Source organism: Solea senegalensis, linkage group LG14, assembly GCF_019176455.1.
Source record: "Solea senegalensis isolate Sse05_10M linkage group LG14, IFAPA_SoseM_1, whole genome shotgun sequence".
Lineage (NCBI taxonomy): Eukaryota > Metazoa > Chordata > Actinopteri > Pleuronectiformes > Soleidae > Solea > Solea senegalensis.
The window spans coordinates 5,921,970-5,937,257 of record NC_058034.1 but is presented as its reverse complement, the minus strand read 5'-3'; the positions used below and the strand labels follow the sequence as shown (position 1 = coordinate 5,937,257).

Genomic DNA, 15,288 nt, shown 5'->3' with positions numbered 1-15,288 from the left:
AAAAAAAAAGATGTGAAGTGACCATTGGCCCCCGAACATCTTTACATCATCAAATCTGGCCCTCGTTAAAAAAGGTTTGGATACCCCTCGTCAAAAAACTTTCAATCCACCCAAAATTGGCAGCAAGAAGCAGGCACACTCCAAATTTTGCTACGGAATTTTCCAGACAAGTGTAAGTGTTGTTATTGTTTATTATAATCTAACTTTTACTGCATATTTTACCAGATGGCAGGGAGAAACCAAATCAGCCTCATATATCACCACAATCAAGTGCCCTGATTTCTAAAGACTGACATTGGTCGGTGTGTATTGATACCGTATTTGCATGCCACGACTCCAGCAGCACATGTCTTTCCGCAGCAGCAGGTTGTTGAGACCTGAGGCAGAGATGAAGTAGGTGAGCTGGTGAAAGGCCTGCCCCATCAGTGTGGAGGGCAGAGCCTGGCAGGACATGGTGGAGTAAAGGGTTTCCAACTCCCTCAACATCAATGTCATTGTGTGAGCAACACCAGCCAGTGTCCTGGGATCCGAGCCTGAACGCCTCCTGGATGATGCCAACTTCACCGCTGAGCCAGACAGACCTGGGATGGTTTCAGACTCTAACAGGGCAGGAACTGAGGGGAGAGGAGGTGGTAGATACAGGTGAGATAACAGGAGCAGGTGCAGCATCAGTCACCTCATCGTCACCACTACAGTACCTATGACGTTCTGCAGGCGCGTCTCTGTGATGGAGAGGAGCTGCTGATAAGCCTGGATACGAAGGTTACTCAGGGTGTGAATCGGGTCACTCAGGTCAGTCGTCAGTGGAATCACTTTGTCTGAGTCAAGGGTCTGAAATGCAATCATTCATTCATACAATAAATTATATACATTGAATTTGATCAGGGGGGAAAAATCGAAAACAAGATGTACATTGACTGAGGCTGAAATGTGCCAGTGTGTGAGTACTTCAAAGGGCTCAACATGAAATAATCGTTTTATTAAAGGAATTAAAATATTTTAAAAGAGAGTGCCTTGGAGTCTCTTTGGTTCTACAGTTTTCAAATTACCTGCACTGCTACCCTGCTTCTTTTCCTTTGCATGTGTATATTTTTAAATAACATGTGTGAAATGAAGTTATGATACATTTATATCTTGGAAATGACCATTTTACGTGTAACAAATTGCAATATAAATAGGTGAAAATATTAAAATATGCACAAATATGTTGGATATATATGGTTTGGAAAACAAAAATGTGAAAATATGCCTGCCTGGGAATGCTGAGTCAACAGGTCGTGCATCACACAAGCGTTTTTCAGCCACAGAGCTGTCATGTCTACGTTGTTGCCATGTTTCTGCAGAGACAGTAAAGAAAAAGGTTACATTGACACATGGAAATCAACAATTGTTATGGTGTTTTGTTTTGTTGTGGTTTACATTCTCCATAGAGAGACACAACCATCAGAGGCAGTCACAGGAAAGAGTTTCAAAGTTAGTGGTTTCTCAAAGTCACAATCCAGCTGACAGTACGTGAACTGTCCTGACACATTAATCCTCAAACATATGGTCCAGTGAGAGGGTTCAGATCTCAGGTTACCTTAAGAGCTGCCTTCATTGCAGTGACAGCGGCGCTACAGAGCAAGTGAACCTGACTTTGGTCTCTGCTGCAGTCAGCCTGGCGGACACACAGGAAAAGCACGCTGGCAGGAAGACCAGGAGGCAGAGTCAGGGCGCTGTCAACGCGGATGTCTGGATCACAGACAGAGAGAACAACAGCACAACAGAGCAAACGTGGTCAGGTCATAAATGTCTACATAATGTCTTATAATAGGTTGTTCTATAGAAAAAGGTTGCCTTTATCACACAATGATAGAATATTCAATTTGATAAAGCTGGAAAAGTACATAGAGGTTAAGCTGAGCCAGTGAGCTGTAAAGAACATTAATAAGCCTCATCCTTTCATCATAACCCTTTTTGTAGAATACTTCAAACACCTGTGGGGGGAAAACTGTGTAGGTGAAGAAGAAAGCAGGCGTCAGAGGTCAGAGGTCAGTCTCACCTGTGATGAGGTTCTTGATTAACTTTGTTTCATCTCTCCTCCTACATTCCAGCAAACCAGAGACTGCTGCTGCCTTTGGTCGAGACGAGGACAAGGATGACGACAGAGATTGAACGTCTGGGATCAAAGCTGATGACAAACAACAGATTTTCTTTTTCTTTCTTTTTTTTAAAAAGAACCACAAAAATATTTGTACAAATGGAAGGTGGATATTTTAACAAAGAGCATTTCGGCTGCTTTTCCATTACTATGTTTAAACATACAATATACACAGAGGCTATAGAGATGTGCAACATAGAGTGTCTGATATCCTTTTTTCCAGCACAATCTAGGCAATCTGATGTAAAAAAGAACAATAATAATAATAATAATAGCAAAAAGTACTCAAAATGTTTAAAATTGGATTGAATTTGTGAAATTAGGAAATATGTCACTTCAAAATCAGTTCAAAGTTCACTTGGCTCGCTTTCACACAAACACTGCTGCCTCTTACTCTGAAAGTGAACCCTTACTTTGGGTGAGAAGTTGTCTGAGTGACGATGTGCTCCTGAGCTCCTTCAGTTCTCTCCTCAGCCTGACACACTCCTGCTCTCTGGCCTCTAGAAGCTCCTGCTGAGACTTCACACACAAACACACTCACATTTTGGATTTCCAGCTTTTGACCAGCACTCTCAGTCAAACTTACTTAGAGTGAGTGCAAACAGTGGAGTAAACAGCATCACCAGGGACCTGGTTTTAGTTACGGCATGTCATGTAAGGTAGGGGTACAATAAAAAAATATAGTGAGGACAATGGGGACAGATTTGTAGATTAAGATCTATCAAACATGTCAAAGAGAATATGTAATTAAACTTAAAGTTGGTTGAAGGTTAGAATTTCCTCTCACAAATATAATATGTGTGATAATGTAGAAACAAAGGGTAATTAGGACTCAGTTTGTCTTTCCATGGCGTCCAATGGTGTATTACGGTGACAGCTTTAATTAGTCCATACCTGCTGCTGTGCAGTGGAGGAGGAAGCAGACACTGCCTGTGTGAGCTGGTTCCTCAGAGCCTCCGTCTCCTCCTCGCACTGGCTGCGCTGCTTACGCAACTGACTCTCCAGAAACCTGACACAGACAGAGGACGAGTGAAAACAAAGTCTGTCCACCATATTTAATATCACAACTTCTCAAACTGACAGGGAAAAGTTAATGCACTGAAGGGAATGAGTCAGCAGTGACAGACGACAGACTCACTTGTTGGCCACTCGCACGGCGTCGTAGGCATGAGCCAGGTCCTCGCCTCTCATCTTCACTGTGGGGTCTTTGGACACATTCATCTTCTCCATTAACTGGTCCTGTCAGAACAAACATGTACACAACAGTGAGACACTGTTGCCAGAACTATATTGACATGATATGTCAGGTAGAGCTGAAGAGATGCTTTGTTTGGTCAATAAAAGTCAGTCAAAATGAGATCAGTATCAGGGCTTATCTTTGCTGTGAGGAAAACATTTATTTTAAAGAATAAATAACACAGAAAATGCATTAGCTGATCACATACATGGATTATGTTTAACTCCTAATATCAGGCATTCCTCCACAAACATGAGCAGCTTCTTCTTTCCCATTCCATCTTTTTAATTTCATATCCTCTCACCATCGGTGTTTCTTGGCTCCCCACTGAGAAGCTCCTCACAAAGCGTGGAGACGTTACGCTGGCCCTCCGCACCTCCTCCGGAGAAGGCAAAGCAGATGGGACGGGTGACAGGGAGAGAGGAGTGAGAGACTGGAGTGACAGCATGGAAGGTGAGGGAGAGAGAGGCTCCGGGCACAGACTCTGGGAGGAGTCTGTCCTTGTGTGGCCTTTGGGGTTCTGTCGTGATGGGAGAGAGAGACAATTTTCTCAGTAACTAGGATGGAAGTTTATGGGGAATAAGTAAAACCCTGTGTCTTGGTGCGGTGACAAACCTTGGTGAGAAGACTCATCTCTCTGAGGTTGTCATATCTCTGCTCCAGCCTGGTGTACTCCCTCAGGAGACACTGGTACCTTCGCCTCTCTTCGTCCAGCGCCGCCGTCAGAGCTGCACTTGCCTGAGTCACAGCCTGATTCACACACTCTACACACACAGGAGATGAGGAAAGAATAGCAAAAGTAAGAAATAAAGAAAAAGGAACAGAGTGTATGATGCTGTAAAGTAAGAACTCACCTTCTTGTGCTTTTTCTTGTTCAAGTAACTGAGCAGAGAGTTCCTCTCTCTCTTTGTGAAAACTGTCCTTTTCTTTCTGCAGGGTCTGCAACTCCTTTAAAATGTAAGAGAAGAAGAATCCACCATTAAAACCTCTGGAAATCACAACGTTTCATCTTTGCCATCTTTTTAATAAATGGCATTGGACAAATACTTTTTAATTTATTAGCCAGTTATTACTTATTTATGGATGTTTACACATTTCTCAGAAATATAATAAAAGCTGCCAACTGCAATAAAACACCCAAACTTCAAAAAGTATAAACTATTTGACAGAGTTTAGTTTTCTCATGTATTATTTATTTAGTTCAATTCATTATTTAAAATATAAGTGCAGTGCAGACAAAAAATCCTTCTGTGAATCAGCCTAAAGAAATTATTGATCGGTCTTATAAAGATCTCTCGTTCTTGGCCTACTTGTGTGAGTTGAAGAATCTCCTGCCCAGCTTTTTCCTCAGCTCTCCTCCTTTTCTCCTCTTCCTTCTCATTGATGTCTGAGCATGGCTGGGATTGCTCGTGTTTTTGACTCTCCAGTTTCTGAATCTTCACCCTCAGAGCCTCCAGCTCAGCATTGAAGGCCACTCGCTCTGCACACTGGTTCTCTCTCAAAGCAGCGCTCTCTCTGACCTGGACACATAAAAACACAGATGCTAAGGATTCAAACACAGGGTCACACACCTCTGAGGTCCTTCACCCACCGCCTGATCTGCTCGTAACTGCAGCTGCATCAGTTTCACTTCCATGCCCTTGTTGAGCTCCCTGTATTTCTCCACTGAGCGAGCCTCTGTCTTTAGTTTCAGCAGTTGTTTCCTGGCAGCTCTGCGGCGCACGCAGCACTGCATGAAAACCACGGCCGCACGCACTCGCACGTATTCCTTCCTCGCCAACCAGCCACGCACTCTTGCCTGAAGCAACACTGCACAACGCTCTGCCACCAGCTGGGGAGAAGAGAATAGTGTTTAACCTTTTCATCAGTTCAGCTTATAGCTCTGTATCTTATAATAACCATAAAAAGCACATGGTGGTACCAGTCTGCATCTGCAACGCGCCAGTGTTCCCCGAGTGAAGGCCTGGATGGTGATAGTTGCCTGACGAATCAAGAGGAACAACTGTCTGACCATCACCATGCGGAAGGTCTTCTGGATCACTAATGCAGCCTTGGTGTAGCGCACGGTCAGGGCCAGTCTGCAAAGAGACAAATAGTATTGAATTAAACTGTAGTGTGTAGCAAAATGTAGTTTAGATTCATGCCACATAAGGCCGATAAAGACAAATCATCTCCACATAACAGTCTGTGTTTCTAATTATATTATTTTAATGTCAGGACACAGGAAACAGCAACATTGCGCTAGTAAAGTGAGGCAGCTACCAAGTATGAATGAAAACACATGTGCCCATGAAAAGTTTTAGTGGTGAATTCTACTGCTCAGAAAACACAGTCATGCAGCACTTTGACGGGATAAACGCGCCTTGTCCCCACCCGCCCCTGCGCTGCTGCTGTACACATGCAATCGTTCCATCAGTCAGGTCTGATAGTATTGTTTGACATCATACAAATAATGCTGCATAATTTCTTTTTACAAATACTGTGTAAAAGTAAAAGCTGTTTCAAAGCTATAATGATCTTGGAGTATAAATATTTATCAATCACTTATGGAGTACATCCAAAAAAATAAAAAGCAGCTTCTACAGATTCAAATGTCGAGCATTTAGTGTGACCGACACTTAAACAATAGCACGACCCTGGCTCTTAATTAATAATATTAGTAACACCTATGTTTGTCCTACTATCTGCTGTAAATAAGGTCTATTACACCAGGTTTATTCACGTCATGCCTAAGCATAACAAACACATGTTGTTTGACTTTAACTCGCTGACAACCTGCTAATATAAAAGACCAACTTTAAATCATATCATTCCACTCCAAATGCCAATGATCAGAGAATTTGACAGACATAAAAACAAAAAAAGCTGGTGGTGACCTGAGACTTTTGCTTAGTTCTGTATTTCTTCCCTCACCGTCTGGCCAAAGCTCCTCTGCTGTATCTCTGTATGGTGACAGTTGCCCGGAGGATTTTGTTGTATCTGATCCGTGACAGCCATCCTCTGACCCGGCTCTGGATGCTCACTGCAGCCACATGTAGCCTCTCGCCTCTCAGTCTCTCTAGGAGAGCCACCTGACCGGCTCTGAAAAATACTTTAGTTTTCCCAAAGCAGTACTGGTCCGGGTCGGTGATGACCTGAGGCAGAGTCCCTCTGCACAAGGCCTGGGCCTCTTGTTGACTCTGAGACCCTCGGAGAAGAACACGGTACCTGCTGAAGAATTCCTCATATGTCCACCTGCAAACACAGATTTTAAATGTTAAAGAACTGAATTAACTTAAAAGTTCTGTAAAAGATCAACATTTAACATATAACCTATACAGTGTGTATATAAGTGTATAATAATCACTTTAAAATAAAATTGTTTGGTTGGACTTGCTTTACAGAGGCTGCTATCTTGCAGCACAACGTTACATCAGCCCAAATGGACGAGTCTAATATGCCTGCCCTTGTAAGCTGATAAAAATAAATGAATAAGGCGTTGGATGCATCATCTTGAAGAGCATTTATACCACTTTATTCTCTCCCCATTTCGTGTTTTCATGTGGGCGTATGATGAAGAGATCTGTGACTTGAGACGGCTTCACCCATATTAAAATCACTTTTGTGGATTATTTATGGGTCTGTAACATCTGTATCTAAGACTTTAATTTATCCAAGGTAAACGCAAAACCTCTTGCCATCAAGAGGAACTGCAACTGCTCATATCCTCCTTTTTTAACATTTTACATATTAAAATAACAGCTTCAAAACCTCTTTGATGGATCACTGACTTGTCTTAAGTAGTAAGACTTGAGCCTCTTTCAATTCTCCTCTGCAGTTCAGTGAGTGTGCAGTTACACTCTGGTTGCAACCTCAATAAAATGAATGTTTTATTCTCTTCTCTATGTTGGGAAGTAAGGGCTCAGGACCTGGATGGAAAACCTGCAGCACTGATACGAATAGTCTCCAACACTCCACACGCTCTCAGCTGTTGGACTATCCTCTTGGGGTCAAATCTGACAGAGACGGAGAAGATGATTAGCACAAAGTAAAAAGTGAACAGACTCAAGAGTGAGGACAAGGACTCACAAAAATGGCTGTTTGAGATCATTGGGTTTAATGCAGCGGACATAGTGAGGAGTGGTGCTGTTCAGGGTGTCCATCAGCATCTGTAAGGACTGACGGAACTGACAGGAACAAACCAGAGCCAAGTGTAATCGATATAAAACTCATAACTCAACCACGATGCAGTACAAGGGACGTGAACCAGAGCGAGTGAATAAAACATGAAGATGGTGAACAGCTCACCTGGAAGCCCACGGTGAGTTTGTGTTCTCTGGTGGATCTTTTCCCTGAGCGAACGCTTCCATTGGCCACAGCAGATGTCGCATTCTCCTGCTGCTGAAACAACTCAGCCACAAGCTCAGACTGACACACACACACACACACACACACAGGTGGTTATTTCTATTGATGGGAATTGAATGAATCTTCGATAGGCCGTATTAAGGTGTCTCATACCTGACTTGCTTTCAGAATGTTGACGAGCTCCTCAAAGACTGTGTCTCGATTCTTGTCTAAAAAGCCATCACATTCATACTGAACCTGAACAAACACAAGAGTCACGAATTGCAGTCATGACTTAGAAAGACAGAAGAACCTGCAGTGACCGGCGGATGAACAGAGTAAATGGAATAACTCCATCACTCACCGTGTCAGCAAAGTGCAGAATGATGAAAGCCGTGTTTGACATGCGAGGTTTCTGGAAGTGAGGGTGAGGTCTGCTGCTCAGGTGCTGGTCGTACAGCTTTTGCACCCAGCTCTCAGCTGAGCCTTTAGGCATCTGATTACAAACATGTCACAGTCACAACATATGATCACTACTATAGGGTCGAACTAATGGCTTTCAGATTTCTGTTCTGCATTTTAGCATATGATGTTTTTTTTCTGTTAACTATTTATTTTTCATTTATGCCTCACCATCATTGGTTTACAAGACACAAACACATGCATTTTAATGCTTATTTTACTTCATTTTAGAACTCAACCTTAACTGAAAATTCTGCTGTCTCTCCCAAATTTGGAAAATAAAATCAGCTACAAAATAAAAGCTCCGTCTCTAAAGTAAAACTCAAGATTTATATAATAATCAGCCAACAAACAGGAGGATCTAATGAACACAGAGAAATACAAATATTGTATGTGGAAGAATGACATGTCTGCACATAATGTGTTGGTCTTGTTGGTGTGTGGTGGGTTGGATATTTGTGTTTTTACTTTCACATTTAAAATGGATTTCTGGATTTCTTACACAAACTATGCATAGCCAGTATCGCTGCTGAGAGAGAGCGCTAAACTACCACTGAAGAGCATAATCAAGGCATGTAGCATTAAATATCATTGAATATTTAATATGACAGAGTAGGTTCCTAATAGTTCTAATAGTTGCGTGCAGTTTCCCCCGAAAACATGGAAAGATACAGTTAAAAAAGAAAAAAAGGAGAGAAAGCATGACTGACCCTGCATTCTTCATCTAACAGATCTAACAGCCCCAGTTGTCCTTCTATGAGGTTGATGCACGGCTGATTGTCACTGAACTCAATCCTGCTCCAGGCCAGTTCCTCTCGTATATACTCCTCCTGCTCCAAGTGGAACACATGCTGCAGACAAACACAAGATCATTTAGCTCGAGTATGTTTGAGCAGCTGTGGTGATTCACCGCTGAGCTACTGAAACAGACGTCCATACAAGAACATGTAAAAAAGAGTGAACAACGTGTGGAGAAGATAATAAGATGATGCATATTTCATCTGTGTTGGCATCGCTACCGGTGAATTCAGTTTACAGGAGTTAGTTGCAATAAGCGACAGGGTGAGTTTAAAAGACAGTGACATATTATTAACAATAACAACAGTTTTGCTGCTGGCACTTGAGGGACAAAAGGACAGTGGACAGGACACGTCCTCATTGTAACTCACCCTGTTGAACTGCTGCTGGAGCTTTTCATTTGCATAATTTATACAGAACTGCTCAAAACTGTTCCGATCAAAGGTCTCAAATCTGCTCCAAGAGAGAGAAAAGTCAGATTTCAACTAGACACTGCAAACCTGTGCTGTGCTGTGCTGTGCCATGACACTCACCCATAAATATCCAGCACCCCAATAAAGGATTTTGTCTTTCCACTCTGGGAGCGGAGTGCAGAGTTGAGCCTGTGCACAGTCCACGAAAACAACTGACCATAGATGTGTTTAGCCAGAGCATCTCTGGCCTCTACAGCCTGCTGCCCAGACCTGGGTTTGACCAGCATCTCTCCCCCTACTGCCAATCTGCGGTGACACAGCCAGTGAGCCATCTGTGGTCCTTCAACTCCAAGTAGTTTGGAAAAGACAGCCAGAGAGCGGTCACCTGTCTGAGAAAAGAGAGGCAAAAAGCTCAGTTATGACTGTCTGTAACATGTGGCTCAAAGTGCTTAACTATAATCTACAGAGCACTTTTCTACATGACTATTACAAAGTGCTTCAAATAAAAAACAAAAAAATAAAAACTGCCCCATAATTACAACGACAACCCGAAATGTACACAAAATAAATAACCCACAGAAAATCTCAGAGCAACAATAAAATAATTGCAGCAAGAGGTTGATAAAAAAAACAAAAACAAGAAAACCCAGGAAAGGTTCTAGTTTCTCCAAGCAGGTCATTATACTGACTGTTATGAAAATAAACAGCACATATTAGTACACTATGAATAACTTCCTTACATCAATGTAACTCTTATCTGAGTTTCTCCCACTGGATTGGATGTTGACATTTCCCAAGTGAAGAACAGCTGAAAGGATCCTGAAAAGCTCCATCTGCTGGTCAGGCTGCACACCTGCAGGTTTCAATAAACATAACTAAGCAGGTTTGTTTTATGTCCATAATAAAGACACACACTCATTGCATCCTCAAATGTATGAAATTGACATAAAGTGTTTGTGTGAATTCAAGTACCCAGAATGGTAAAAGCATTGCGAGTGCGCTCCAGGTCTGACGCATCATCAGTGCCAGGTATCAGCATCTCTCCTCCCTGGTTGGTGTAGTAGAAATGCTCAGGTGCATCTGGACAAGGGAGGAAACCCGTCTCAGTGCCCTCAGCGTGTGTGACACATCATGATTTATTTAAATCCAAACTTAACTAAAGACTCACAACAGGTTCCATAACAGGCAGTAACGTAAATAAATCAAAGTCATTTTAAAAAAGAGGTCAATTCTGCAGCTGCTCCTCAGGCTGCACTTTCTTTTAATTAAACAGTGGAAAAATACAAACTCTCATAGAGGATAATGCTGCCGATGAAAGTTAAGTACATATAAATAATATCCATCCTTGATGCTGCTGGCAAAAAGACTGTGCTCTGACAATAATCTGGTGATTTCATACGTATCCTGATGCAGTTTTTCCCCAAAAAATACTATTATAACAAAAAGATTCTTTGTTATATAAAATATAAAATAAAAAAACAATGCTATATGATTTACTACACTTTTGTTTGTCTAGTGAAAGTAATAAAAAAAGGAGAAAATAGTCAAATGGCCCAAAGCCTGCTGCTAAGTCGTAGTTGGAGGCCGAAATATAACACAACCAGTGGCAGGGATAAAATGTTCTGTTTTATTCGACTCCCCGGCTCTTTTGCTCAAACCCTAGAGTTTGGGAATCACTGCTGTACATTATGAACTCTGGAGTGGATGCATATGGTGTTAACATTAGTTTTTGGTGGGGGGGGTGGGGCCTCAGTGGGGGGTGTCCATGTGTCTAGTGTGATAAAGTCTTACCCAGTTTGAGTGCTCTCATCTCAGGAAGCTCTCTGGAGGCACACAGCTGATAGAAGATATGGTAGTTTCTCTCTGATGAGGCCTTATGTACACACAAATACATATATACAAGAATAAGAATATGACGTTTGTGGAAATCTTTCAACAATGGATGTGTTTGTATGGTCAGTTCTGTCTTTGTTTACCTGGAAGACAACTCTTGACTTCTCGAGAAGGTATGTCCTCATTTTTGCTCCAATGATGTCGCCCTTTCTGCCAAAGCCAATCTCAATGTATTTCCCAAAACGACTGCTGTTGTCATTTCGGGTAGTTTTAGCGTTCCCAATAGACTGTAAACAAGGTTATAAAACTATTATTAATACTGGACATCATTCACCAACACATTTCCCCCTAAAAATACTGTTTTTTTAATGAATTCATGAATGTTTTCTTACCTAGGATTTATTCTTATGTGAAAAAGAATCTACAAACAGTTACACACATTTCACTGCTGACGTGTTTGAGGAATATAACAATTTTTACAACTGTATAATGTTATAGGATTTGATTGATGATAACATGTTATCATTTATAACGTGTTTTAAAAAGCATTATGATATTTTAAAATAAATACATTCTATGGTACAGACTCTGAGGAGATTTTTTAGGAATTTTGTTGAGGAAAAAAATTAAGAAAAACTATAGGAATGTATTTATGAATGAATAATGAGCGAGAGTAAGACAAACTCACCTCCATGATGGGGTTTGAAGCGAGAACTCTCTCCTCCACACTGGTCTGCTGTGCTGCTCCTCCGACCACAGCAAAGTATCGCATGGTGAATTTGGCAGAGACAGTTTTACCCGAGCCGGACTCTCCACTGATGATGATGGACTGGTTCTTCTCCTCTCTGCCAACAACGAGACAGTGAATGAAATGTTAACATTACAGTGCAACTGTCAGCAAACACCTGACCTCTGTTCCATGAACTCTGACCTGGTCATAGTGCGGTAAGCTTCCTCTGCCACTGAGAAGATGTGAGGTTCCATTTCAGCCATGTCCTGACCACTGTAGGCGTCGATCACCTCCTCGCCATATATGTGGAGCTGGTCGTAGGGGTTGATGGCCACTAAAACAATACCTGGAATAACAGGAGAGAATTATATTGGGGGCATATATTGAAACATCCATCCATCCATCCTACATTCTTTGAGGGCCACGTCAGAGGTCAATCCCAGCAGAGATTAGGCCAGAGTCAGGATATGTCAGTTTATGTCTTCGATTAACCTAACTGCAGTCTGCATGTCTTTGAAATGCGGAAGGACGCTGAAGTAATCGGAGAAAACTAATGCAGACTATGAATATGAAACATGAAAATGCAAACACCACAAAAAAAGGGCCCTGGTTGACCTGAGATTCTGACCAAGAAGCCTCGTACTGTGTGGTACCACTGCTAATCGCTACTACATGCTACAGTCTTTAGTATAATAATATTTGTTTCTTAAAACACTGGAATATTGCACAGGTAAAATGGGAGAAAGCACTTGGAGAGTGCAAACTTCTGCCTATAGGCTACTGAGTGTCTCACAGTGTCAATACATTCTCTATTCTCACAAGGTTTACACAATTTAATTATTTCATATTTTTAAATCTCTAATTCTGTTGGCGTGACCCTAATCGTTTCTTCACCTACAGTATTTGTTCTAAGTCTGTCATTTACTTTATGAGTTATGCTGCTCATTCAGTTCAGTCAAAGAAACAAACAGGGCCAAATACACAACCTTCATAGTGGATGTAATTTACAAAAACTAATAATAATAATAATAATCTAAATCCAAATGAAAAACACTCGGCTCAGCTTTATCAAACTCAAACCAAGCACTCACAATTATTATGAATGAAATATTTTATTTATCGTACATTACTGCAGCAAGACAAGGTCAGTAGAAACCAGATTTTTATCAATGAGAAATGAAATTTATAAAGTTTCAGGGCCTAACCTGACCAAATGTCGAGTAAACTAAAAGGTACATTTTATCAAAATGGTGAGTGAGAGGGTAAAAAAACCTGTGATATGATCTAGTGAGCAGAAAATATGTAACATGTTCAACCAGTGGCAGTGAGGGAGTTGCTTTAATGTCAACCTTTGACCTCTAGTATAGTTAAGTTGACATTATGGGCTATAATCATGCCGACAGAAGCACACAGAGGCTGCCAGCGTACACCTCAAAAACCTTCTGACAATTCACAGGATCTCATTAAATCTCCCTCTGTTGTCTGCACTCACCACAGTAGGTGTAAATGCTGCTGTAGTCCAGGAACCGAACCCGCAGGTTGTGCAGGACAGCCGGCTCATGGAGGAAGCTGAGAGCTGTGAGATCATTTTCCCCCTCCAGGATGTCAGGATTCCCCAGTGGTGGGAGATCAGAGGGAGAGCCCACTGCGCAATGAACCTCCTATCAAAGGGGGAAATTAAGTTCAGTTTGTGTTTCAACTGACATTGCAGCTGTGTGTGTGTGTGTGTGTGTGTGTGTGTGTTTCACCTTTCCATTAGAGAGCTGAAGCTGCAGATGTTTCACTCCAGGAGTGTAGTCCTGGAGGAGCTGGGCTGAAACCCAGACTGCATCTGGGTCAGGAATCCACACACTCGCTCCCTAGTAAAGAAACAGATCATTGTAAAGAGAAGAAATCGAACTGAATAATAAAAAAAATGGAAATAGATCCATTCTGCTTTTTAAGCACGTGGCTTGTGCTGAAGTCCGAGAGAGGAGAGTCATTTTGCTTCCGTCTGTTCAGTTACATGACTCAACATCTGACCCCACCCTGACAACAGATTTGTCACCCATCAGCATAAAAGGCTCCTAAACGGTGTTAAAATTTAACTTTGGTCATCCCTCTCTAAATTACCCGAATGGATTAGTTATTGTATACACCAAGTAAGCCTAATTCAGTGACTGATGTGTAAGGTTTTACAAATATGTTTAGTTTGTTTTTAGATTTTAAACATTGTGACTCGTAGTAAACATGACTTACATATGACTTACAAAACAAACTGTGACTTTATCACATAACATGTATAAATAACAGTAAACTAACAGTGAATTACTGGCTCGAGAACACACAGAAAAACAGGAAAGGTAATGTGTGGACACTGAATGAGACATGACAGATAGTCATACACATACAACACTATATATATATATATATATATATACTATATATAATATAACTGCAGTATAGAAAAAAACTAACACACACACACACAATTAAATCCAGTCTTACCTTGCTGTATAGTTCTAGTGTTGCCATTTCAACTAATTTAAATCATGAGGAGAGAAATGATCTGGAACAACAGAAAAGGCAACATTCAAACTGTGAAGAAAGAGCCGGTGTATCCTCAGCTCATCTGCAGAGCCGCTCTGTGAGCAGAGAACAGTATTTTGCCCTTTGTCCGGGCTCACGTAAAATGAATATGCAGCATCAAGTTAACTGTTAATCTGTAGGGGGATGCAGCAAATAGATGAAGGCGTTAGTTCATTTTGATTATTGCTGCCAGAAACACTAAACATAATAATAACTAATAAGACATCTTATTACAGGTTTAAGGCAGGTTCTGTCTACACAAGTACCTTTCCAGACTTGTGTAATATCCATGAAGATGCTAAAACATGTTCATGAGGCCACCACGACCTTTGACCAACCAAATGTAAGCGATTAATCGGTGAGTCTCCAAATATCAAAAGATGTGTTCAGTTCATCTTTGTGTCCAAGTGAAGGTTTGTACTACATTTGAAAGAATTCTGTGGTCTTTCTGAGATGTTGACAGGTGATGTGAAACGTGTCAATGCTTTATTGGAGTTTCCTAAAGGTGTGTCTGAGATGTTAAGATCAAACTAATTTTAATGATCGGAATAAGGTAGACCTTTAGGCACCCAAAAATCTCATCTGTTCATCTTTGAGTACAGCTGAATGTTTTTTTTATAAAACTTTGAAAGGAATCCCTAAGATATGAGATTTAAAATACTTTTTAAAAAAGGTTTAAATTGGCACCAAGAGACAGCAGCTCTTATCTTGAATACAAACATTCATTTCATATCAACTCATCCTTGAGCCCAAATGAATGTTTGAATCAGATTTGATGAAA

At 41.2% G+C, this 15,288-nt stretch overlaps 1 protein-coding gene across 1 annotated transcript; it reads right to left on the bottom strand.

The window, feature by feature from the left end:
* Window positions 1–282: 282 nt before the first annotated feature.
* On the bottom strand, window positions 283–14,527 carry si:dkey-110c1.10 (unconventional myosin-Va). Its single transcript, XM_044044459.1, has 32 exons — window positions 14,427–14,527; window positions 13,688–13,798; window positions 13,432–13,600; window positions 12,141–12,285; window positions 11,898–12,054; window positions 11,353–11,496; window positions 11,168–11,249; window positions 10,349–10,456; window positions 10,117–10,229; window positions 9,497–9,765; window positions 9,335–9,416; window positions 8,876–9,016; window positions 8,068–8,199; window positions 7,878–7,961; window positions 7,665–7,784; window positions 7,446–7,543; window positions 7,286–7,372; window positions 6,291–6,611; window positions 5,299–5,455; window positions 4,969–5,208; window positions 4,688–4,897; window positions 4,232–4,325; window positions 3,993–4,141; window positions 3,682–3,897; window positions 3,279–3,379; window positions 3,035–3,149; window positions 2,554–2,659; window positions 2,042–2,170; window positions 1,580–1,731; window positions 1,254–1,337; window positions 699–831; window positions 283–614 (listed from the first exon to the last, which is right to left on the bottom strand). The coding sequence occupies exons 1-32, from the start codon at window positions 14,451–14,453 to the stop codon at window positions 283–285; spliced, it is 4,608 nt and encodes a 1,535-aa protein (XP_043900394.1). The 5' UTR covers window positions 14,454–14,527.
* Between the last annotated feature and the right edge of the window lie 761 nt (window positions 14,528–15,288).